The following is a 24793-nucleotide window of genomic DNA, read 5'->3' on the forward strand; positions in this document are numbered from 1 at the left end:
CACTACAGTTACTGAACTGTGGAAGAGACTGAAGAAGAATGGACCAAGATCAAACCAGAGCAGTGTGAGAAACTAGTGATGTCCTGTGGGTGCAGATGTGCTGAAGTCATTCAAAGCAAGAACCTCTACACGTCCATTTTTTTCCCTCACTTTCTTTTCACAAATAAAGGTTTTTGTTGGGGTGCTTTGGTTATTTTAAAAAACAAACATTCGAGGACAACAGTGGTATAGCCACAGTAGATATTCTATCAAATTCTGAACAATAGAAAATAAAACAGTATTTCAGAATAAATCAAGAATTAATACTTTGTTCTCTAATTTAGATCTCAAGTGTATACTATATACTGTATACTTTATATATATATATATATATATATATATATCCCTTCTTAAACTTTATTTTATAGTAAAGCGTTATCTTCTGTTTTTCTGGAAAGCACTTTGTAACCTCGTTAAGAAAAGTGCTATAGAAATAAAGTTTATAGTATATATATATATATATATATATATATATATATATATATATATATATGTGTGTGTGTGTGTGTGTACAGTATATATACTGCGTATATACAAAATTCCATAGACCAACAACAGGCTACTTCATTACAAGTATAATTCATGAATTCTAAATGTTACTTGAGTAAAAATACAGAACTATTGTCAAAAGTATCAAAAGTAAAAGTACTTATTATGCAGAATGGCTTTTTTGACAGTGCTGTATTGTTACAGAATATTACATCATTCAGTTTTTTATCACTAAATACATGGAAGAGCTATTTAATGTTGTAGTTTGTCAACAATTTTTGTGGAGTTATTAAAGACAGAACTGTCTTTTTTCTAGCAAGGAATTTTCTCCTGTTTTCTCATTTTCCTTGCATTAAAAACATAAAGGTTCTTTCTACCGTGGACTCTGCTCGTAGACTGTATGACTGCTGTGTAGTCAGTCTGACAACACATTGAATCGAGGCGCCTCCTGGTGGCTGGTTTTAGTCACTGCAAGAGATAATTGATTACAGCTATCAGAAAGCAGCACTTTTATTTGATTGTGAATAGGGGTTGGGGCTGATGTGTGTCCATCCAGCTGTTACACATTTAATCAGGTTTCTAATTCATGCAGTATCGTTATGTATGACCAAATTAGCATGCAGTCTTTTATTCAGAAGGTGCAGTTTCTGAATTATGTGGAATAGATTTCACCTGTCATGTCTATGTATCCTTAAAAAAAGCAAACCGAGCCTGCAGATTTGTGTAGTTGTTGTTGTTTTATTCAAAAGAAATCACACAAAAGAATGACAATTACAAACAGACCTAAGGGAACAAGGAAAAGATTACATTTTTTAAGGAAATGCCCATGTGGTATGCAGCCGTGTTGAGGTGAAACTAGCAACAGTTCAGAGGGCTGAAAAGGCTGCGGTGGCATCAAATCCAAGCTTCCCTGAACAGAAATCTAGGATTAAATGATGTTGTTTTGTGGAGAACACTATGGTTGGATCAGTTCCAGTGCAGCACTTAGAAATGTTAAAATAAAACCTGTTTCTAAAATGAACGTAGTACAACAGAGAAACAAATGTGACAGTATACAGTTAGTGCAGTACAGTACAGTGACTAAACATTGTTCCATCCCTGCTCAATACTATGGAGCACCCTTCATTCTATTTAACTGAAAATAAGCTTTCTGGCACAATAATGACCTACAACTGGGTTAACTGTACAGTAAAAACACAGGACAGCAGTTTGAATCGCAATCATCAGATTTGCAAACAACACAGAAGACAAAAGAGTGGCATCATTTACTCTATCACCAGAGGAGTATTACAATCGCTGCCAGCATCTTTATCTGAAGGAGAAAACTTGAATAAATAATGTACAAGAAACAATAAAACATTTTTTCTTAGGTTTCATTAACATGGAAGGTTATATAAATGAATGTCTGGATTTTCTTTTTCTTGTCATGTTTTGGAAGTTTGTTTCTCCTGCGGACACTTGTCACATTTTGCGGATGGCAGTGGCTTCAAATGGAAAAGTTGACATCCGGACTCTGTTTCTGCATGCTTTCCCTACCAAACCGTAGTCGAAATGCAACTTTTTATTGTTAGTTTGGACCTACCTAAATACGAGGAGGGGGTTGTAAAGATGTAGCTGACCCAGGTCTGCTACATCTTTGCACATTTTCTATTCAGTCTCTCCATAGCCAGTTCTGAAAATCACAGCAGTGAGGATTATTTCAGGAAACCCTCTGGCTGCTGCTGCCATCTGCCTCCTCTGTTCCTCCTCCCGCACCCCTCTCCTCCCATCTCAATGCTTCCTCCAGCGATTCTTGGGTTTTTCCTCACACCCGGGACCCTCACAGGTGCCAGGGAGTGGAGGCGGAGGTGTGGGTGCAGCCTTTGTTGGGACAGGCGTGTCTGCGGCCTTGCTGACGCTGCTGAGCAGAGCCGGCAGCTCATGCGAGATGGCCCTCTCTATCTTGTCCAGCAGACATCCGCCGGTCCAGCTGCAGTGGGACGAGAGCTGCTTGAAGCCGGAAACTGGGTTCACGCCGAAGAAGTCCTGGTAGGCCTCTTTGTCGGGCAGGTCGAACTTACTGACGTTGGTTTTTGCCAGGATGGATTTGAAGATGTAGTACTTATCCGGATCGTTGACAATGTCTTGGAACACCTCGTATGGGTCGCTAAACCAGCCCAGCTTGTCGTAGTAGGTCTGGAGGTAGCGGTCCACCAGCAGGGCGTGGATGCGCACACGGATGCCATGCTGGCGGATGAAAGCGATCTTGTTCTCCATCTGATTCTCAATCACCTGAAGGAGAGGAGAGAGAGGAAGGCAGAGAGAAAAGATATAGCACAGACGTACTGCTAGTGTTCTGTGAGTTTTACCCAAAATTAGGCTTCTTTTTACTGAAAATATAAGAAAACTTTTTTAGCAATCTATCTTAGAGGCCTCATGAGGGTTCTGAACTCTTTAAAATTGGGTTAGAATAAATATAATGAAGCAATGCCAAATCTATTACCATGTATCTAAACTCAGAATTATATTGTCAACAAAAACAAGCCAAAAAAGTCAAAGCATACTTGGTTGAGGTCCTCCAGCAGAGAGGTCTCCTCTTTCATGAAGAGCTCTCGGCTGGTGTCTGCAGCATAATCCTGAGGCCAGAAGGAGCTTACGTACACCCGAGGAGGCTCAGTGACATTGATCAGGGGTGCCATGCTCCAGAACAGGGCCCCGTAGACCCTCATCAGGTTCTGGGTGGAAAGACTGTCCGCCTTGTTGAGGATGAGGCGAATCTGGGACTCGCGGCCCTTCATCTGCCTGAAGAGCATCTCCAGCTCTCCACCCACGTCCAGCTTGGTGGGGTCGAACACCTGGAAGATCAGATCAGCCCGATCGATGAACCACTGGCACACATCATTGTAGGGGTAACCTTAGGAAAAGGCGAGAGGAGACACAATAGGTTAAACGAAAAAGAGAATTGTTTTAGCCGTGTGAAGTGTCCCAGCGCAGCGCAATTGATGCACAGTGGTAATTGTAAAGCCTAATAAACAGTACAACCTTAATATCTGATACATCACTGACTGTGGCTCCAGTATGTGTGTCTTTGTGTGTGTGTGTGTGTGTTTACAGGAGACTGCAGGCTTACCAGACTTATCAGAAGCTGTTCTATTCTGGTAGAGAACACTTTTTATCACAACAATGACACAAACAAAAGTGAATGAACATCATTTGCATTCCACCTCTCTCCTGCTGCTTGCGGTTTTCGATGATGCCGGGTGTGTCGACGAAAGTGACCCTCTCCAGCAGCTTGTGTGGCATCTCGATGCCCACCAGCCGCTCCAGGAAGCCCTGGCCGAACTTCTCCAGAGGCGAGAAGGAACGTGAGCTGTCTGCTGCCATGACGATGCCCTCTATGGAGCGAAACTTCTCTCCGTGCATTATGACTGTGTACTCTGAGGTGGTGGGCTCAGCACCTGATGGAGGGATAATTTAACACAATTTGTAACAGTAGGTTAACTTAATGCGATGGTTGGTTTACATGTTAGTTTAAGTAAGGTAATACTTTAAACTTCACTTTTGTGAGATAATGCTATTAAACTAGTCATTTTTGGAAAAACACAATACCACCTTCACATTTCCTTAGTGCTAACATGTTTAACTAATATTTAATCACTATTAATATATCAATTCAGCTTATAGTTAAAGGCCGTTTAGGCCAAGCATTCACTCGATGGACTAAGATAAAGGAGTTCAACAGCATTAAAACACACATTTCTCCTTGATTGTTAAGCTCACTTTCATGTTTACTTAGCTTAACGATAACTGCCATTGGTAACTGTCAGTCAAACTCCTCTGCAATACTTCTTTTTATGGTGCGATTTGCCGGAGGGGCAAACAGACTCAAACAGACTCCGGTCCCCTGTAGGCTACTGGGCCGGGTCTGATGAACTGCTGGAATTATTTTTCGTTGTTGCCACTACAATCTTGAGATACTAAATGGCGGTGTTCTGCTCATTCTCCATATTCAACCTTTAACTGTTTGCATGTGCAGAATGTGTTTTTACAGGTAGATACGGGTATAATTCACACATATAGATGTTATAGGTCATTATTTGTAATTAGGGCCCGGCAGTTGTAGGATTTTTAAGGCTTATACCAATTTCAGAGGCTCTAGTTAAGAACCATGTTTATTACAAAATGAATTCATTTTAATTACATTAAATTCAATTCAATTCAATTTTATTTATAGTGCCAAATCATAACAAAAGTTATCTCAGGACATTTTACAGACAGTTGGAACCCATCCCCTCCGGCATCAACAGTCCAATAAGTCTTAAAGTGACTCTTTTGCTACAGCCTTGTCTGGGGTCGTGTCTAGATGGCGAAACTCTTGTGAGATGGTTGAGATCGAACGGTTAAGGTTAGGATATAGGTCGTCGGGCAGCAAGTCTTGTATATATGGTATACCATCTAGACGCGATCCTTCTGGCATGTCCAGTAGGCAGTAGCTAATGCTAGCCAGTCGCACACACACAGTGACTTGAGAGTTGACTTGAGACTGGGCTTGGACTTCCGAATTCCTTAGATATAGCTAGTGTTTTAAGCAGACTGGATGGCATGCAGCAGATGATAGAGCATTCATTACAACCATAAGAGACTTGACTTGGACTTGCAAAACAAACAACTCTTGAGCATCTCTGATGTCAGCTAATGTTAGCTAACTATAGATATTGCTAACATTAATACTCTTCTCTGGTGAGTTACCGTGACACAACATTTAAGAATAGACGCATGTTTTAAAAGTAGAACGAGATGCTAACAACCAGCCGATAGTGGGTCGGGGGGTGAAAAATACTGAATAACCTCAAGGTTTAGTGTGTATGATTTGGTGGCATAGCGATGAAGCTGGAAAATGCAGCCGACTTTTGACTGAAATTGCTTTGGGGAGCCGACTGAAACATGTTCTGTGAAGTGTTCAGTATGAACCTGTGTAGAGTTCCTGTGCGGTGCCGTGAAGACCCAGCAGGTAGTTGATCATGGAGGACTTGCCGACACTCCATGGACCCAGAAACAAAACCATGGGCTTAGAGGTGATTTCACCATCTGCATAGTTTGTGACAGAAAAGAAATGGGTTGAGAGAGAAAGGATAGACATAGACAATCCCCCTCTATACCGTGTATCATAATGTTGAATAAAAGGTTCCTAATTCAGCTACAGCAGGACTGGCCAGAATATTATTTTGCATGGATATTCGTGGTCCTCAAACACAAAAGTATTTGTAATCTCTCCTGAATAGTTTTTTTCTTGTGTCACCTTGGGGTTAAGTTAAGATAACAAAAAAGAAATAACCAAATCAAACGGGCAGACTGAAATGACATTTCCTGAACACATACACGCTCCCCTCAAACTCCTATTTATGTGCATGTCTTTCCATTCTGCACCACAAGGAGTACCAGAGTCACATGCCACAGTCTGAAGTTTTCATCCTGCTCCTGAGCATAAATAATCCTTCCTGCCCTCAAGTGCAATGGAACAAAGTTGTAGGGAGTCTGGCCCACACAACGTTCCCTTTAATTTTAAGCAGACAGAGTCCTTATTGTGCTTCTCTGTGCGCCTGGTTTGAATAATGTCAGATCCTGGCTCTATTTCTTCTTAATGACTGTATTTGTGCTTCACTGTTTCTGTTCAATTTATTAAACCATGTGTGCTGCAGTGCAGTGAACTGATAAAGGAGCTGTGAGGTGGATAGTAATGTTGGTTACACTATGCGTTTTCATGACAGTTAATTGTTGGAAAATGAAAATTGTGAATAAACTTACATATGTACCATTATGCAGAATAATATCTTCAAAACAACAAAATGTCTCTGGGAAGGATTCAAAATGTAAGTGTTACTTATGTGGGCTTGTAAAGCCCATTGAGACATGGGTCATCCCTTTACAAACAAACTACTGTTGAAGCTGAGATTATTATGTCTTTTTTGTGATAAAGCAGGTCAAGGTGCTATATAAATACTGTGAAAGTATCGAAACACTCAATCCACAGAGGAATGCATTCAGCTTGTTTTCAGTAACTGTGCCTATAAACGAACCTTCGGGACTTCTATACGGTTGTGATGTCACAACTATACTATATATAGGTAGAAAGTGCCGCTACAGTGCCGTTACGGCCATTCCCCAGCTAGAATGACAGTGCAGAGAGAGCAGATGTGGAAGACCCAGAAACCCTGACCAATCAGAGTGGACAGAGTGGCGCTAAAACAGAGCGTGTCAGACAGAGGGTGAATACAGGTATATTCAGACAGACAGGATGAGAAAAATCATGTGTTTTTTAACATTAAAACATGTAAACATTTTCTAGTAAAAAACGAAAATACAAATATGAACCTGAAAATGAGCATGATATGGGACCTTTAATGCTTCTGTAAATGCTGTTTTAGGTGTGATCTCTAACGGGAAGCTAAGTTACCTGTGACTTCATGCTGCCTAAGCTCGTTGTACTTGTAGGCTTGCTCCATTGGTTTGATGGCAGTGTGGTAGATGTTCAACAGCTTCTTCATAGCAGCTAAAGACAGAGAGAGAGAGAGAAAACGTGTGATGTAATAATTGGAATGTAGTGGCAAGAAGACATTTTGGACAAGAGTATTATTTATGCTCTTTCTACCATTACTGATTACAACAGTTCCTTTGGCAGTGCATGATGAATTGCCCTCATAAAGTTTATTGAATCGAGCTAAGGTGATTAGAAGAACGGCTCCGTTGCGGCACTTTGGCCTCTCTGAAATGAACCAATCTGGTTTAAGAGAACAGAGAGGCTTTCATGGACGAGGACAGAGTTACTCATTTGTGCTGATTAATCACCTGCCTTTAAGACACGTCTGCTCACACGCATATACACACACACACACACACACACACACACACACACACACACACACACACACACACACACATACACACGACAGCCCCAGGACTTAGACATCATGAAGCAATTTTCGGAATAGTTTCTGCAGTAACAAAATTCCCCCAAAATTGTCTCAAACTTCCGTTCACTCACATGCAAACACATCTGTTCTTCTTTTCCATTGACCAAGTCGCTGTAAACATTCTTTGTTTCAATACAGAATATTTCTTTAGCAAAAGTCTGAAAGATATTTGAAACGGTGGACAGCACCGCAATGTTATCATTGAACATCCTATTTTTGATCAGTAGGATGTGGGCTCCACTGTGTGTATATACAGTATGTGTATGTATGTAAGAGTGTTTGGCTGTATAATATATACAGTGTGCTGGTAGGAGAGAGGTGCTTTATGTCCGTTCATTGAAATTCTGTACCACATATTGTCTCATGTCAATAATTTTGAGATGTCACTATTTCTTACCTGAGAACTCTGCAGAGGGTTCAGCAGTACCCAGTCTCAGGGTGTCCTCAATGTGGGAGCGGTCCCTCAGTGTCGGGCCTGCTGCCTCATCTTTCTTACGTTCTGATTGGAGGAGCAGACTGACGGTCAACTGTTAAAGTCACAAGCCCTGATATGCATTGACCTGTGACTGCAGGGAAGTGATTAATGCTTAATCTGACAATGAAGACCTGGAACACACAGTTTTCTATGGCACACACAATTCATGACAATGTTGTATCTGTGAAATGCATCATTCCCTTATCCAATTAGTAAACACTCAGCTGACATGGCACATAATACAAGTGCTCCCCCGGGTAAATGGTGTCTTGTCAGACTCATCTCCTGAGAACAGTCTGGCTGCATGAGCTAATATTCAGGGATAGTGCGAAAAATATTCTGGCTTGTTTGTGTGTTTCTTTTCAAGCAATTACTTCCTTTCTGGTCTTTTTTTTGGCATTTTTTCAAGCCTTTATTATACAGGACAGACAGGAAATGGGGTGAGACATGCAGCAAAGGGCCACAGGTTGGAGTCAAACCAGCAGCCGCTGCCTCGAGGACCTTCAGCCTCTTTACATAGGGTAACTGCTCTAACCACTCAGGCACTGCCTGTCCCCTTTCTGGCATTTTTACACTTTTGTTTTGTAATCCTAAAATGCTAATGCTAATGAGCGTATGAACACTAAAACCTAAAAGAAATCCATCATATGTTGAAACTCATTAATATTCAATTCTCGTATATTTCTGATAAAGTCTGACCAATCATTTTGTTCTGTCCGAATAAAATAATTTGAGCTTCCTGCCTGTCATCTGTCGCAGCGCCCCTCCCGGTGGCCTACTGCTGTCACCGCTTGCGAGTCGTGCTCCTCTCTGCAGAGTTGGTCTGAGGTCTGTGAGAGATAGTACGGAACGGTGAGGAACTGATGCCTCAAGCGGCAAGACGTGAGTCTACATCGGCTAATGCAGCTTCATCTGGAGCTAAAAAGAGATGAGATTGTTGCAGAGTTTCTGCTGGACAGGTACTTTTAGTTTGCCTAATCCTAGAACGCAACATTACTCTATCAGTTATCAGTTAGTATAGTTCTGTAATACTATGTTATTTGTGCACGGAAGATTAGCCGGAAGATTAGCCAGTACACACCGGGAGTGTGCTCTGCTCACTTTCTCACCGCACGCGTCGGGGGGGAGAGGGAGCGTCAGAGGAGAAGAGGGCGGGAAGGAGGTGGAGTTGTTCATGTTCAAATTTTTACTGAGTGCTGTGCAACATGCCAGAGAGGTAAGAGTTGCTTTAACCAATTATAATCGCCAATGGTGCCCTTGCAAAATAGATAGTTGAGATAGCAAAAGGGGAGGAGAAAGCCATCAGGCTTAACCCTAACGGTCTACATCTGGTGAGTCCGACTAAGTTGTGAGTGACCAGGCCATCTGGGCTAAGTACAGGCCCAACTGTTATATCATTGTCCATCTGACTTTCTATTCCTTTCCTCTTTGCTATTTTGGTTTGTTTATTTCTGTACCAGAGGTTGTTGCTAATTCCCCTTCAACTACTCAGTGTCATATTCAGGGGGCTCTGCATGCCTGAGAGAGGAAGATAGAGACCTTTACTGTCATTTCATGGCCCATCTCAGTTAAATGCCCAGTCAAACAAACATCATAATTTAATACTACTTTATAATAACTTTATACATGGTTATGTATGAACAATGTCTGGTCAGCAATTAGCCATTTGTAAGAACAACTGTTGTGTTGACAGGTTGTGAAAAGTCTCTTTGGCTGGTGTTTATCCTCCTCTGAATTAGTTATTTATTAATTAATTTCCGTCCTGATGTCCCGCAGCTTATTTCCAGGAGGGAAGTGGTCATTAGAGGTCTCTCCTCAAGGTGAACTAAGGTGCTAGCTTAAAGGACAAAGCAATGTTATGCTAGATGAGGATAAACACCAGCCACAAATGGTTCGCACAATTTGGCGAACAAAAACGTGTTCTCATTAATGGCCTTTTATTGCTCTATAAAAAACAGTTATGAGGAATTAATCAACCATTAATGAAGTTATTAAAACAAATTATAAAGTGTGCCCCAGTTACAAATGTTAAAACACAGGCATGTTTTGATAACGTTTTCAAATGATTCTGAACTCTTGTTGTCTAAGATTGTTTTCTTGTTGTTTTTCCCTACTGTTTCCCAGTTTTATCATCCTGAACTGAAACTCAGAGGATAGAGCAATTCAACGACCTGTTCAAATAAGACAACACTTATTACATAAAACAACCTCAAACGACACTCGCAAAAGTGTAATGAATGAAGTGATGAAGTGGGATCAGAGTGAGAGATGGGGAACTCTTCTAAGACTCAGCTATAACCTTTTAAAGCACGTGTCAACACCTAGACGTCAGATAATTACATGCTTCCTTAGTTACAACAGCAGCGCCTGAATGGGGAAAGATTTACTGTAAAAGAACCCGTGCTGCTCTACGTGTCGCTGCTCCAACTGTCCGACAGAATGAAGACAAGACGTTGGCCTCTGGTGTCAGTGGAAACATTTAAGCTTCCTTCTGCTACAACATCTCTTTTGAGATGACAGCAGATGAACTTAAAGTTAGACTTAAGACATCAACCCAGATTGTACCTTTGGTTTGAGATTGCACAGGCTCCTCTGCAGTAACCTCTTCCACTGTCACCTCCTCGACATCAACGGATGCTTCCTCCACAACAGGAGCCTCCTCCTCGACATCGACGGGTGCCTCCTCCACAACAGGAGCCTCCTCCTCGACATCGACGGGTGCCTCCTCCACAACAGGAGCCTCCTCCTCGACATCGACGGGTGCCTCCTCCACAACAGGAGCCTCCTCCTCGACATCGACGGGTGCCTCCTCCACAACAGGAGCCTCCTCCTCGACATCAACAGATGCCTCCTCCACAACAGGAGCCTCCTCCTCGACATCAACAGATGCCTCCTCCACAACAGGAGCCTCCTCTTCGACATCAACGGGGGCTTCTTCCACTGGTTCTTCTTCCCCAGCCACATCTTCTACAGATTCTTGTGTGACCTCCTCCACAACAAGCTCTGGCTCCACCTCAGGAACGGCCTCTGGTTCTGGTTCAGGCTCTGGAATCACCTCTGGCTCTGAAATGACTTCAGACTCTACAACAAGTTCGATCTCAGGCTCTGGAGTCACCTCTGGTTCTGAAATGACTTCAGGCTCTACAACAACTTCGATCTCAGGCTCTGGAGTCACCTCTGGTTCTGGTTCAGGCTCTGGAGTCACCTCTGGTTCTGGTTCAGATTCTGCTATTGCTTCTGGTTCTAATTCAGAGTCTGTTTGAGGAAGCTCAACTGGTTCTGCTTCTGGTTCGGACTCATCCCCTGCAACCTCTTCCTCAGCAGCTCCCTCCTCTACAGCCTCATGTGTGAAAGTTTCTGCAGTTTCCTCCTCAGCTGTTGCCCCTGTATCCTCCTGTGTTTCTTTAGCTTCTGGTTCCTCAACTGCTTCTTCCTCAGCAGCTTCCTTCTCTTCTGCAACTTCTTCCTGAGGTTCACTCACTTCCTCGTGGGGTAATTCCTCCTCTGCTTCCTCCTTACCGCCTTCTATTTTCTCTTCCTCAACCCCAGCTACCTCCTCCTCTTGAAATGATGAAATCTCCTCAGTTACTTCCTCCTTCTCCGCGCTGTCATCCTCAGCCTCCGCTATGGCCTCCTCCTCAGATGTCACCTCCTCTTCTTCTACCTCTTCCCTTGCGGCTGCCTCCTCCTGCTCCTCTTCTACCTCTTCCCGTGCGGCTGCCTCCTCCTGCTCTTCTTCTCCATCACTTGTTACCTCCTCAGTGGAAGCATCCTCCTCCACGGGAGCTACCTCCTCCTCCTCTTCCTCCTCCTCTTTGTGCTCTGAGTTGGAAGCTGGCTCTTCTTCAGTATCTAGAGCTGATGGGGGTTTGCAGGGCTGACACATGGCCCTTTCCGGGGCCGGGGTGTCATTGGAGGAGCTGGCATGCTCCTCTGTTGTGTCACATCCACAGGAGAAGAGGTCTCCCTCAGGCTGCTGGAGCTGCAGAGGCACCAGATGCTCGTCATCATGGATGGAGGACCCTGCCAGGAGATCTAAGAAGAGGCAATATGTGATCAGATAAGATACCGTTCAAAAACATTTATGTATGAGAGTCTTTGATCAACACCAAATTAGATCTTAGAGTAAAATTGTAGAATTCATCCCTAATCAGAACACTTATTATGAACATTAAGATATTCCTTTATTCGTCCCACAAATGGGAAATGTCTTATTTACAGCAGCAAAGTGGATAGCACACATAGAAGAAGCATTTTCAGGTTCATACTTGTTTTTTGGGTTTCTACTAGAACATGTTTACATGTTAAAAAAAATACATTATTGTACTCATTCTATCTGTCCGTATACACCTTTATTTCTCCTCTGTCTAAAACGCTTCGTTTTAGCGCCTGCGCCTTTAAGACCCCTCCCAAAAACCAGTCTGCTCTGATTGGTCAGTGTTTCCTGGGTCTTTCGCATGTTTGCTCTCGGCATCTCTGCACAGTCTTTGCATTCGGGAATAACTGTAACACTGACACTGCAGCAGCACTTTCTACCTATATATAGTATAGTTGTGCCATCACAAACTTACAAAAGTCCTGACGGCTCGTTTAAGGACACAGTTTCTGAATACAGGTTGTGTGCTTTTCTCTGTGGATTAAGGTGTTTTCATACTTTCACAGTATTTTTTATAACACCTCGGCCTGCTTTATAACAATAATAATAATAACAATAATAATAATAATAATAATAAGACATGCAAATGTCACTTTTTAACAATACGACACCTCTGAAGGAAAATGTTCAGTAATAACAACCATGTAACCAGGAAAAACATTGGAATCTCAGGGTTTTCTGTGGTCTGCAGAAACTTACTTAAAAAATCTGGCAACTGGGCTTGAGCTCAACTGACCAATCAGACTGCACGGTGCACACTAGCTGGACCTCTGCTGACCAGTCACCTTTGTCTGTCGCATCAGTGCTTGACCTGTGCTCCCTGTGCAAGAACAGAGCTGATCGGATGTTCAGCACCTCCCCGATTTAAGTCTCACATTTCAGCTCCTTGAATGGTGACACTAAAGCGTGGACTATTTGAAGCAGACGTACAGTGGACAGTTGCAGTAGACAGTTGTGTAGAGCATCTAAAAGAAGACAGCTGAGTGGACACTGTGGCTTGGAATAGAATAATATATGCATGTATTATTGTTGTCCTGTTTTAATCTAATTCATAGACACTTTGCACTGATCACTTTTATAACTTTTGTTCTACTTTGTCTTTGTATGAATATATTGTTCTATGTAACTTTGTGTTGTTTTGCTGTTGTGTGTCAATCAGGTCTCTCATGAGAATGAGACCCCATGTCTTAATGAGATTATCTATACATTAAGGTAAAATAAATAAAAATAGGAATTTCCATGATAAATGTCTGCAAAAAGTAAAATTTCTGGGTTTTTACAACATAAACAGATCACACTTGTCCTTTTTTACTGACACCAAAACACTGGTGAATGGATGAATTGGGGCTCAATTCAAGCTTAGTCTCATTTAATGTATGTCTCTTAAAGTTATTTCAAGCTGCTACAAAATCTTACAAGCAGTCTTTCTAATGCATACAGGACTTTATGCATGTTTACTGTATTTACAAGAAGAATGGCTCCTTGTGTCTCTCAGATCAGTAAAAGTACAGAACAAGACATTTACAAGCTGCTCGCGCACACAGTCCAGATCACATCCAGGTGAATAGACCTTCAGCCTCGTACAGTAGATTACAGTAACTATGGCATCAAAACAATCACAGCTAAAACAGGGGACTCCCTCTCTATTACACCACATACATACACTAGAGACTCTTCACAACCACAGTGACCTTTATTTGATTATAACTGCCTGCCAGTCTTAAGGCTGAGGAACGTATAGTGGTGCACAGTGTGACACGAGGCAGCTAAATGTATGTCTACAGTTCATGTTACAAGATGTGTTCAGCGTGTTGGATGAAGACTAATACTCTGGCTGTAGGCACCTGTCACAGGTTTTACACGTAAAGGCTGCTGGATCAAGCCCGTCATAAGCAAACAGGCTGATGCTAAGGAAGAAACTAACACGTGTTAGCAACAAGAGTTGATCATTTGCACATTCAGCAGCGGTAACAGAGCAACATTATTATTTGGAGTTGTGTTTCAGGTCACCTGATGAATTGAAGTCCAATATCTACTGTCTAATAACTAACTAATTCCTGAGGGAAATATCTGGCTTTGTAGCTGCTAAATGCTACTTTGTTCACCAGCTAGCTGCTAACAAGGTCATCCCTATGTTCCCGGGGTCTGTCTTACCCACAAGTTTAGGGAAAGGATTATAAGGAGTATAACTTCAGTAGGCTTTAATCTTTAGGTAGGTGATTTTAAAATATTGACCCAAGGTAACACACATTGAACATCCTACTAAGGGAAATCATTGCTGAGAACATAAATCCCTTTGAAAGGTCTCTTTAATGAGTCATATTAAGAGGACATTGAGCTGGGGAACACAGGACCCTGGGAACATCTGTTTTGCTGTTTGATGCTGAGCACAGAGTGGAAAGTGGAGTTTTTACAGTTTTTACAGCTTTTTCACTGAAAACAGCTGCCTGCTGAAGCCAAAAACAACGCTATGAAAGCAGTGAGAGCGAAATCAAAGAGTAAAGTCTCAGCCGGACAGTTTAACAACAAGCTGAAACTCGAAAGCTAAGAGGTGCTGCGAATTTCTGGGATAATTATCTGCAGATCATCACTGCCAGTGATACCCAGCATTCACGAGTAAGGGCGGCACAGTGGTGTGGTGGTTAGCAATGTCGCCTCACAGCAAGTAGGTTCACGGTTAGGTTAATTGATGACTGTAAATTGTCCAGCTGGGAGGAGGCCTCGGGGAAGACCCAGGACTAGGTGGAGAGATTATATCTCCACACTGGCCTGGGAACGCCTCGGGATCCCCCAGTTAGAGCTGGTTAATGTGTACCGGGAAAGGGAAGTTTGGGGTCCCCTGCTAGAGCTGCTGCCCCCGCGACCTGACCCCGGATAAGCGGTTGAAGATGAGAAGAGATGAGATGAGATGGATGTAAATGGCCCGTAGGTGTGAATGTGAGTGTAAATGGCTGTTTGTCTCTATGTGCCCTGCGATAGACTGGCATCCTGTCGGCTGGGATTGGCTCCATAGTTTATCAATTCCTCAAAGACTTTGGATGAAGGTTGAAATCTGATTTACCTGACTAAATAGTTAAATTGCTAAATATCAGTAGCATGGCTATCTGCTTTATGTTTTTAAAGGGGATGTGAAAGTACTAGTGTAAAGCCTTGAGGCTGACTCCACCAAACCATGATCGGCTATTTCTGATTTAAGATAAATTAGGCTACGTGGCAGGCTTAACGCTCATCTAGCTATCCTCATGATGCTCACAGAACTTTGTGTACTCTCCTCTTCGCACCATCCTCCGCGACAGCTTTTTTCTGCTCTATTTTAGGGCCTTGAATCACACATCAAACCATTTGGTCTCATCATGTCGCTTGTCGCTTCTTGTATCTGGAAGCTTTGTTAGCTTATGGACTCCTGAGGGGATTGTCGGCATTAGTGACCAGAGAACATCAAGTTTATGTTTCCATCGACGCTGCATGCAAACTTTTAAGATGTGCCCAAGTCAAACCCTACAAGTGAACCAATGGATTTCCAGGGCGTGGCTGGGCCATCACTGATCACAGTGGTAATGCATTATAATTGGCTAATTCAGTTCAAGTTGCAAATTAAAATCATCTGAAACGACTCAGCTCTACAGACATGTGGGGTGTAAAGGTCGTTTATTTACTTATTATTTGTTATTTATTTTATTTATTTAAAAATCTGAATGAATTTATACTTTGGATGCTAAAATATAAGTCTATATATATTTTTAATTTAAAATTAAATAAATATGCAAGAAATTATAATATATATTTAGGAATAGGAATACATGAGAACTTAATTGTATTTTCTAAGATACTTGTTGAGTAAAGTTAAATGATAAACATATCCAGAATCTATTTACAATGAGGGCTTCCAGTTATAACCTGAGAAGACCACTATTATTTGAGAAACCAAAGACTCGAACTACTGTAAAAAAGGGGGGGTTAACATCTGGAATAATTGTCCTTAAAATATTAAATTATGCTGTACTCTACTCGGCTTTAAAATACTTTATAAGAACGACATCGTTTCTCATTACAGTGTGGAATATGATGTTTAATGTTTTTGTACTATTTTGGGTTATGCACTGTGCTCTATTCTGATTTTGTTGTGTTTAGAAATGAAAGTGTACTGATTAGTTTGAAATGTCTGTGATCTGATCAGAATCAGAATCAGATTCAGAAATACTCTAATAATCCCAGGGGGAAATTATTTAATATTACATTATTAATATTAATATTATTTATTATTTATGTATCCTTTTGTATTTTGTATTATTTTTAAGGTAAAAGGGGGTAGGGGTATATAAGCATTGGCTTCAACCTACACCCATTCGGTTATATAAGCTTGATATATACCAAAATAAATAAATTCATTCATTCATTCATGATCATAATAATAATAAAGATAAAAAATCAAATCAAATCAATCGATCACAGAGGAAGCTGCTAACTAATAACAATAATTTATGGAGAAGGGGTGGGTTTAAATAAGTGTATACGTCAAAAAAAGAAAGAAAAGGAAAACATCAAGTTCTAGTTATTCATGTATCACTATGTTTTCTAGTTGTGTAATATTGTTATATTCTGTATGACATTATAGGTTTTCTTTTTTAACATGTTTGAAATAAAATTCAAGGCTTCACTGTTGCTGACGGAGCTGGAGGGGTGAGCCTGTCCGGTCGTTGATTTGAATGCGGTCCAAAGACATAGTGCTACAGCGTCGATGCTTGTTAGATGAACAACAGCTGACAAAAATCCTTAATTGCACCGCTGAAGCTGGGTGACATTACACAACATTGTCAGTGTCTAATGGCCATTAACTTATTTGTTTCATTACATTGAATAAGGTAAATTTGCTAAAGGTTCTGTGATTTTGATTCATGAACTGTATAGTTCATGTAGGAAGCAGATGTGTGTGCACCTTGCTGAGATGATTTACTGATAAATAGTGTAACCGTCAGGCCTCTGTAATCATACAAGATAGATTTAGTGTGCTGGCTTTTCTCCACACTGCATGCCTTGAGATAAGTATTAAGATAAAGTGAAGAGATCAGTTTCTGCTGTGTGCTAGCGGCCAATAACAGCCAAATTAGATTAAAGTTAACAAAGTTAGGAAGACTGGGGGAGGAAAATATGAAAGGCAGACGTGAAAATAAAATAGTGGGATCTCTGAGACAGGTTTGTTAAGATCAACATTATAAAAAAGGAACGTTTTTTTAGGCGAGAAATGCACAAAACCTACATTACTGAATTATTTGGGAAAACCACAAAAGAAGTATCCCAAGCAAGTAGGTTTTCTGATTTCAATCACAATAGCAATGTGACTTGGTTGGTCGGTGCATGGCTCTGGTCTACACTAAAACATCTTTACAACTACTCAGAGGATGACTGTTAATCCTGAAAAGTTTGTGATCCCCTGACTTTTCCTTTAGTGACACCATGAGGTTCATATTTATGGAATATCTCAACATCCACTGGAAGGACAAAATTCATTAGGGTGAATTATGATACCTTTGGTAATCCCTTAACTTTTTATCTAGTGCTAGCCTCTGACTATAAATCACACAAAGAACTTATTCATTTTGAACAAATCCAAATATATTTTACCTGGCCACATATTGCGAATGCTATATTGCTCAATGATACTGCCTTATTTCAATTATTGTACTGAAGTGTGGGGTCACACCTTTGAAACTAACATAAAGCCATTATATTATTACAGAAAAGAGCAGTCCGAGTAATACACAGAGCTGCATTTAGAGATCATACAAATACACTGTTCATTAAATCAGGATTGTTGAAACTCAAAAACATCATAGAATTGCAGACGTTATTGGTAATGTTTAAAGCCAGAAACAGAATTCTACCAGAAGACATACAAAAGTTGTTTTTTTCACATCAGAGAATGCAAATCATAGGAGGAAGTTTTGCTTATCTGTTAAAGGTGTAAAACTGTGGAATTCCCAGGAGGATGAATTAAAAAGTTGTCTGAATATTTTTCAATTTAAGAGATTGTGCTTAACTAAACATATTGAATCATTTAAACTTGAGGACTAGCTTGATGCACGTATTGTATAAACTGTTCTATAGGTTTAGTATTTAATTTGGTGATAACTGTGCGAGGGTGGGGAAATCAGGAGGTCATCACGTTTGTGTTATGTTGAAAAGGGGCAGACAAATATAAGAATTGTATTCTTCTTATCTGCTCCTTTCCATTCATGTAAATGTTTAGATGTACGTAAATGTAATTGTGAATTGGATTTATCATGGTGTGTACAATGTAATGAACAGGCATTTTCATGAAAGGAACAAATAAATAAATGTACATTTAAAAATAAAGCAAGGAATGTGTGTGTGTGTGTGTGTGTGTGTGTGTGTGTGTCTATCTGTTCATCTGATACTTGCTTTATTGCTGGAGACCCAAGGGAGTGAAATGTTGAATGTGGTGCAATTTGGCCAGATGGTGTTACTATAACAATGAACTTTGACTGTGAACTGAAACTCTTGGGCTGTAACTTTTAAACCATAAGTCCTTTTTCTTGGACTCTGTGGGTCCAGACGTATTTGTCCATATAAGTCACTTCCAATTCGTATCTTGATTTTCCATCATTTTGAATGGTGTCCAAATCTGTTTTGTTTTTTCCCCGCTACTCTGAATATAAGTTTGGAACAATCATTGGAAAATTTGGTCTGTGGATCAGCCCAGAAATAGTCTTTTCAGATTTTTGATGTTACATACAATTTTACTATAGCTGTCCCTCAAATGGGCTTATATTACCACAAAAAAACCCAAACATATAGCCTTAAAACATTGTGCTATTACAACCACATTTGGTGGACATGTGTAGATACGATGTCTGAGTGTTCATGACAAATTTGACGCCATTTGGCCAATAGATGGCGCTTTAGCAGCACCATCTGACTAAAGGAAGGAATCCGTCTGTGTTGTGTATGTATGACTGTCCTCTGCATATCTCGAGAACTATTCATCCAGTCATCTTCACACATGACACTGGTATTACTGAGGATCCGAGGGAGAGCAGTGTTGGATGTGAAGTTGATCAGATGAACGGTTCTTGAGAATGCTGCCAGGAGCCCACCCCGAATGAGCACACGCCAGTCAGGTCATTTCAATGTGTCCAACACTTTACACACAGAGTTTATTACATTCCCATCAGCCTCAGCTATACTTTGTGTTAGGTGCTAATTTGTTAGTGTTAACAGGCTAAACTAAGATGGTGAACAGAACATGGTAAACATAAAACCTGTTAAACATCAGCATGTTAGTATTGTCATTGATAGCATATTAGCATGTGGCGTTTGCATCACAGAGCTGCTACCATAGCTGTATATTCTTTGTATTGTTAGCTTGCATATAAATGTTTTCCCCATGGGCCTGCATCGCAATACAACCGTGGTCCTGTCACTCATGTAAACCAGATGGGATGCCACAGTTACATAATCCTGGATGCACATTCATTCAAGCATCAGGCTACTGTTTTTTTTGTTACTGTTTATTTAGCATAATTGTAAACAATTAGATGTATTTGGAGAACCAGATATGTACCCTAGAGATTTTTTTTAACTTACACATTTTGAAGGAATGTGGAGTGTGTAATAACACATTTGACTTTTTTCGGTAAAGTATTCCTTTAAGCCAACTTTATTCGTTGAGATAAAATGGCTAAACTGATGTCTGGCTCTGCAGCTGCTAAATGCTCGACTACATTCACCAGCTAGGCTCCAACTTTATCTCTTTGCTGTTTAGTGCTGGGTGATAGTGTGAAGTTCTTTTTTTTGCTGAAATTAGCTGCACGCTGCAACTGTTAAGCTAAAAGACACTGAGATGCATGCCTGGGCCGAGGGAAACTGCAGAGTTCGGTGATAATTATACATACAGTAGTAATTTAATTCATTGTAAGTATAACAATATTGATAGCTGCAGCTTTAAAATTTGATCTTTGACAGTATTCATCTTTATAATTTAAGTTGCCTTAAGCATACATATGGTTTACATTCTGTAATTATTACAGAGCATGTACATCCATAAAACAGCACATTATTTATTGAGTTATTAGATATTTAGATATCTATATTTGCTTCTACCGCCATCAAAGTTCGCCTCTGGTGGTTCCTCACTCGGCTGTTGCTGCAGTGAGGCCTGCAGGCAGAACACAGTGCCGTGGGGATAGAGCGAGACAGGTGCCTGGGTGCTGGATGGTACATCGTTGAGACAGAAATAGTCCCACAATGAGTCAGAGGGTGAAAAGAAGGAGGGATAATTCCACTTCTATTTTCAGGGAGTGTTCTGCTCTTTCCTCCGTCTGATTGTCATGAGGTGTCCTGCACCTCTGCTGCACTATTGCTCACATTCCCTGCAACAGCGTGTGACTCAGTATCTCTTTAAAGAACAAGAAAGCACCATTACTGACGACATGCACGCTGCTTTCTTTGTAACTTGAGTGTAGCCTTAATGAATGATGAGTTAATATGCTTGAACACATGCAAAATCCTCCTTTTTAGACATCAGAGCAAGAATAAACAAGAAGGCAAACACGCAGCCGGCAATGGTTTTGCATTTCTGGCTCATTAAAAACAACAACAAGAACAAAAATCAGCATCCGTCGAAGCATTCTTTGGAGGCCAATTTCAGCCAGTGTGATGGAAAAGAGGATCCTGTAAGTCGTTATGATTAAATACTTATCTCGTGTCTCGAAAACATTGAGAACTTTTCTCAAAATTGAATGACTATCTATCCCACAAGAGTAACTAATAATCTCAAAATAATGAGACATTTTCTCAAAATAATGACTTACTATCTCAAAATAACAAGTTAGTATTTCAAAAATATAGACTTACTATCTCAAAATAATGACTCAATATTTTGCGAATTGTTCTCATTATAATGACTTACAGGATTTGCTTATATCACATATATGGCATATATGGTGTGGCTTCCATAGCATTCATAACTCGAATAAACCTATAACGCTCACCTATTTATTTCATCATCGTGTATGCTATTCCACACTCACACAAATCTAAATGCATTGTGTGAAGGGGGTGTTACCATTTCAGCTCTGTCACTTCTTCAATTTATTTCCATTTACTTAGTAGTACTTGATTATCTAACTTTAAACAGTCCAACTGTTGGGCCACTGAACTCTGGTCCTACATGCCCTCTGCTGTGCTCTCTCATGCCTCTTTTAGCTGGGACATCCCCCTGGACATGGACCCTGCTGACTGTAATGACAGATTAGCAGCTCTGCAGACGGAGCAGAGCAGGAATGAAGGACGGGACATTTAATGCACGATGTACCTCAGTAAGTCGTGATGTAGATGTGTGTGTATTCCTGAGTCTTTTAAGAGATGTGTATCAGTGTGGTGACCACAGTATCTGGTGACTTTGTCTGACTGACGCCTGACACCTGACTACGGCAGCTTGCGGGGGCCAAAAGGAACCAGTGGAGGACAGACAAGGGTATTCTCTGCCTCAGCTTTAACCAAGCATGACAAGTCACATCTCTAAAACATGTGGAAACAAGCAGAGCAACCGTTGTGATGTAAACCTCTCTATAAAGGCTAAGTGCAGTAACTATGAAATCACTAATAACGCAAGTAATGCACAGTTTTGAGCCTAAAAGTATGGAAGTTATGGATGATTTGGATAAATATTACACCATGGCAAACCAGCTAAGCATAATCTATCATAGATGTGCATACTATTAACTTGTTAGGGCAGCAAGGAAACTTTATATTTTCATTTTTTAGTGTTTAAACTATATTGTAGTTGCTGCACTTTTGCTTGGTAGTATAAACCTCTATAGTTGAATTATGAATCATTAGTGTCATAGCTGTAACTTCATTTGCTCTTTTTAAATATGTTTTCATTCATTTGACACAGAATGAAAGCTAAGCCAGTCAAGTGACTGTAAAATTTCAAAATCCTCACTTGAGCACCGACAGAGTTGCACACATGTATGCAACTTCTGTGAGAAGACAGTCAAACTGAAATAGATCCAGCGGAAAAACGAATACTTTCTGCCAGCTTTTGCTTTGGCTGCAGCAGTGAGTGTCTCTTTGTACTAAGTCCAAGTCCACTCCGTCTGTGCCGTCACTGTGTTTCTCTCCAGAGCTGAGAGAATAAGCAGACATGACTGTTTCCAACTGCTGGTGTGACTTTTTTTCACTCCTACTACCACAAAGCTCTGCACTGCGATTACATACGGTACACTTTTCCCTTGCCCAATCAGCTGAGTGGATGTGAGCTGGCGGTATAAAGATGTCTGTCAACAATAGAATTTCATCCCCAACTCTGGACAGCTGGCAGGAAGCAAAATGATCAATCCATAGATAATGAATGGAACTTATTTGGTTGAATATTTCTAAAGATTGAATCAAACAGCTCTATAAGTAGTGTCTTTTAACCTTTTCTTCATTAATGACCTCTAAAGTCATCGTACACGGTCAGCTTTCAGCAAGACATACAAAGCTCTGATATGTTCACAGATACACACAAAACATATATGTAGATTATCCAACTGCCGTGGATCAGCATTTCCATTTCACACACAACACCTTAAATAACGCCTTAAATTTCACCCAACAGCATTAAACCTCCAGAACATTAATATAATATAACATAGTATAAACTCGTGCCCTCCACCATACCTGCAGCAGACAGGGCCAGCAGAGACAACAAGCAGCACACAGACAGCAGAGACTTCATTTTGGCTGCCAGGGGCCTTTCCCTCATCTCCCGCAGCTATATATACTGCTCTGGCTGAAGGTCAGAGGGCATGGCAGTGGAGGTGGTGCTCAGAAACTGCACCCCTATCAGCCATTGTGTGTCAGAGCAGCTGCCTGGCCCCATCAGGAACGTAGAGAGCAGAGGGAAACAGGAAGACACGATGACGCTGCTGTAGTCTTGTAGTTTTATCCCTAAGTGTGTAAAAGGAGCCATACTGTGAAATATAAAATTTTATATATATATGTTTCAGTATAAAGCAGGTAGAGGTGCTTTATTAAATACTTAGTTGCACTCAATCAACAGAAATGCAGAAACTGTGCCTTTAAACGAGCCGTCAGGACTTCTGAACAGTTGTGATGTCACAACTATATATATTTAAAAAAAACCTGGCTGCAATGACCGTGCATAAATGCAGATGTTGAATACCTGGAAAAGCTGACCAATCTCAGCAAACTGGGCTTTTCTGGAGGGTGGCTTAAAGAGACAGGCACTGAAACAAAATTAATGCATTTTTTTCATGTTCTAGTAAAAACCCAAGTATAAATGTGAAAAAGAACATGTGAGGTGATTAAAATGAGGCCTCCTGTTTATATCAGAAATGTGAACTCAAGGCTGCAGAGCACCTTCTCTCTGCTGCTGCCAAATGGATCACTCAATGTCACCGCCTGGTGGACAACAGTTCATATCACGCATATTTGAAGTAATGCAGAGGAAGCAGAGGGTTGTAATAAAAAAGGTACAAATTTTATTTTTTTTCATCTTTACAAAGGCCTGTTTACCCAAGTTTTTATAAACAAAATATAACAGCTTCTCATCGACATGGACTGATGGAAAAAAAACAAAAACACAAAAATATAAAAAATGCTTGTCACCAAAAATGGAAAACCGGACAAGAAAGACAGATGAAGACAGAAAAGCAGAACACAATAAACAGCTGTTAACTTGTGTCACAGAAAAGAGTTTACAAAAAAATAAATGGAAAAAAAAGTCTTCCCCATCAATTATTCAGGCAGTACAGAACAGCAAGTGCTTCATATCAAATATCTTAAACTCCACCAAAAGACAGCAGTGCTGCAACACAATGTACAGAAACATTTGGGTAAAAGTGTTTTGCCGACTTATCACAAACCTCAACTTAGACTCAGCCTGGGGCTTATCATTTGTCAGCAAAAAAAAACAAACCCTAAAAGTTTCACAAACAGAATGAGAATTTCGCACCATGTTTGGCATGAGAAATACTAGCTACTCTAACCAGATATAAAACTGATGTCAGTGAGGGACAGTTTCACAATGAGCACATCAGTCACGCGTTCATGGGAAAAAAAAAACAGTTAAAAAAACAAAAAAAAGAGAAAACAAGTCTGCTTTCAACAACAGAAAACAGCAATTAGTTACATGCATTCAATTGGCAACAGAACATATAAGAGATCATAAGACGGATACAAATCCAAATAAAAGGAATGTTTACAGCATCAAGTCAGCGTATCAAATCGAGTGTGACGGGAGGGGGGCTCGAAGGGATTTCCAGTCAAATTCCCGAGAAATATAAGCAACGTAACAAGAGGTGGACAGAGAAATTGGGATTTGGGCGGAGAGATCTCCAATTCAGTTGACTTTTCATTAGAGTTTTGCACTTTGTACAATACAATACGTGCTTAGTTCTCCAACTGAAGCTGATGACTTTGAGTTTCCCTTCTTTAAACCTCTTCCAAAATGATGCCTTTTGGGTCGGAGTTCAGAAATATGTAACCTGCTTATATCTTTGTTTTACCTCCATTTATGTGAGCAAATATCAGCTGTCATTTGTAACCAGACAACTCCTCCCTGCTCCCCTACTCAATAAGCATAAGCGATAAGCAATTCCAAGATGTGGAAATGACGTGACATAATTTCGCAGGAAAAATCCAGACACATAACAA

The 24793-nt window shown here is 40.6% G+C and overlaps 1 protein-coding gene across 2 annotated transcripts; it reads right to left on the reverse strand.

Annotated features, from left to right (window-relative positions):
• Positions 1 to 1252: 1252 nt before the first annotated feature.
• On the reverse strand, positions 1253 to 22916 carry LOC310957492 (uncharacterized protein). 2 transcript variants are annotated; one of them, XM_083928072.1, is made up of 9 exons: positions 22796 to 22916; positions 11657 to 11988; positions 10519 to 11617; positions 7876 to 7977; positions 6962 to 7057; positions 5479 to 5595; positions 3732 to 3965; positions 3072 to 3421; positions 1253 to 2799 (listed from the first exon to the last, which is right to left on the reverse strand). In XM_083928072.1, the coding sequence occupies exons 1-9, from the start codon at positions 22878 to 22880 to the stop codon at positions 2299 to 2301; spliced, it is 2916 nt and encodes a 971-aa protein (XP_083784198.1). In that variant the 5' UTR covers positions 22881 to 22916; the 3' UTR covers positions 1253 to 2298. The 2 variants fall into 2 exon arrangements, with proteins under 2 accessions (XP_083784198.1, XP_083784197.1); XM_083928071.1 differs by having other exon boundaries at positions 10519 to 11988.
• Between the last annotated feature and the right edge of the window lie 1877 nt (positions 22917 to 24793).

The sequence above is a fragment of the Echiichthys vipera genome (genome assembly GCF_963691815.1).
Source record: "Echiichthys vipera genome assembly, chromosome: 2".
NCBI lineage: Eukaryota > Metazoa > Chordata > Actinopteri > Perciformes > Trachinidae > Echiichthys > Echiichthys vipera.

Bases quoted from the DNA above. Each gene is read 5' to 3' on its own strand.
- LOC310957492 (XM_083928071.1), bottom strand. From the start codon at position 22,880: ATGAGGGAAAGGCCCCTGGCAGCCAAAATGAAGTCTCTGCTGTCTGTG. The intron at 7,978-10,518 runs GTACAATCTGGG...TCCTCCAATCAG, and splicing joins TGTGCAATCTCAAACCAAAG to AACGTAAGAAAGATGAGGCA. The intron at 3,966-5,478 runs GTTCATACTGAA...TCCCTCCATCAG, and splicing joins CGCACAGGAACTCTACACAG to GTGCTGAGCCCACCACCTCA.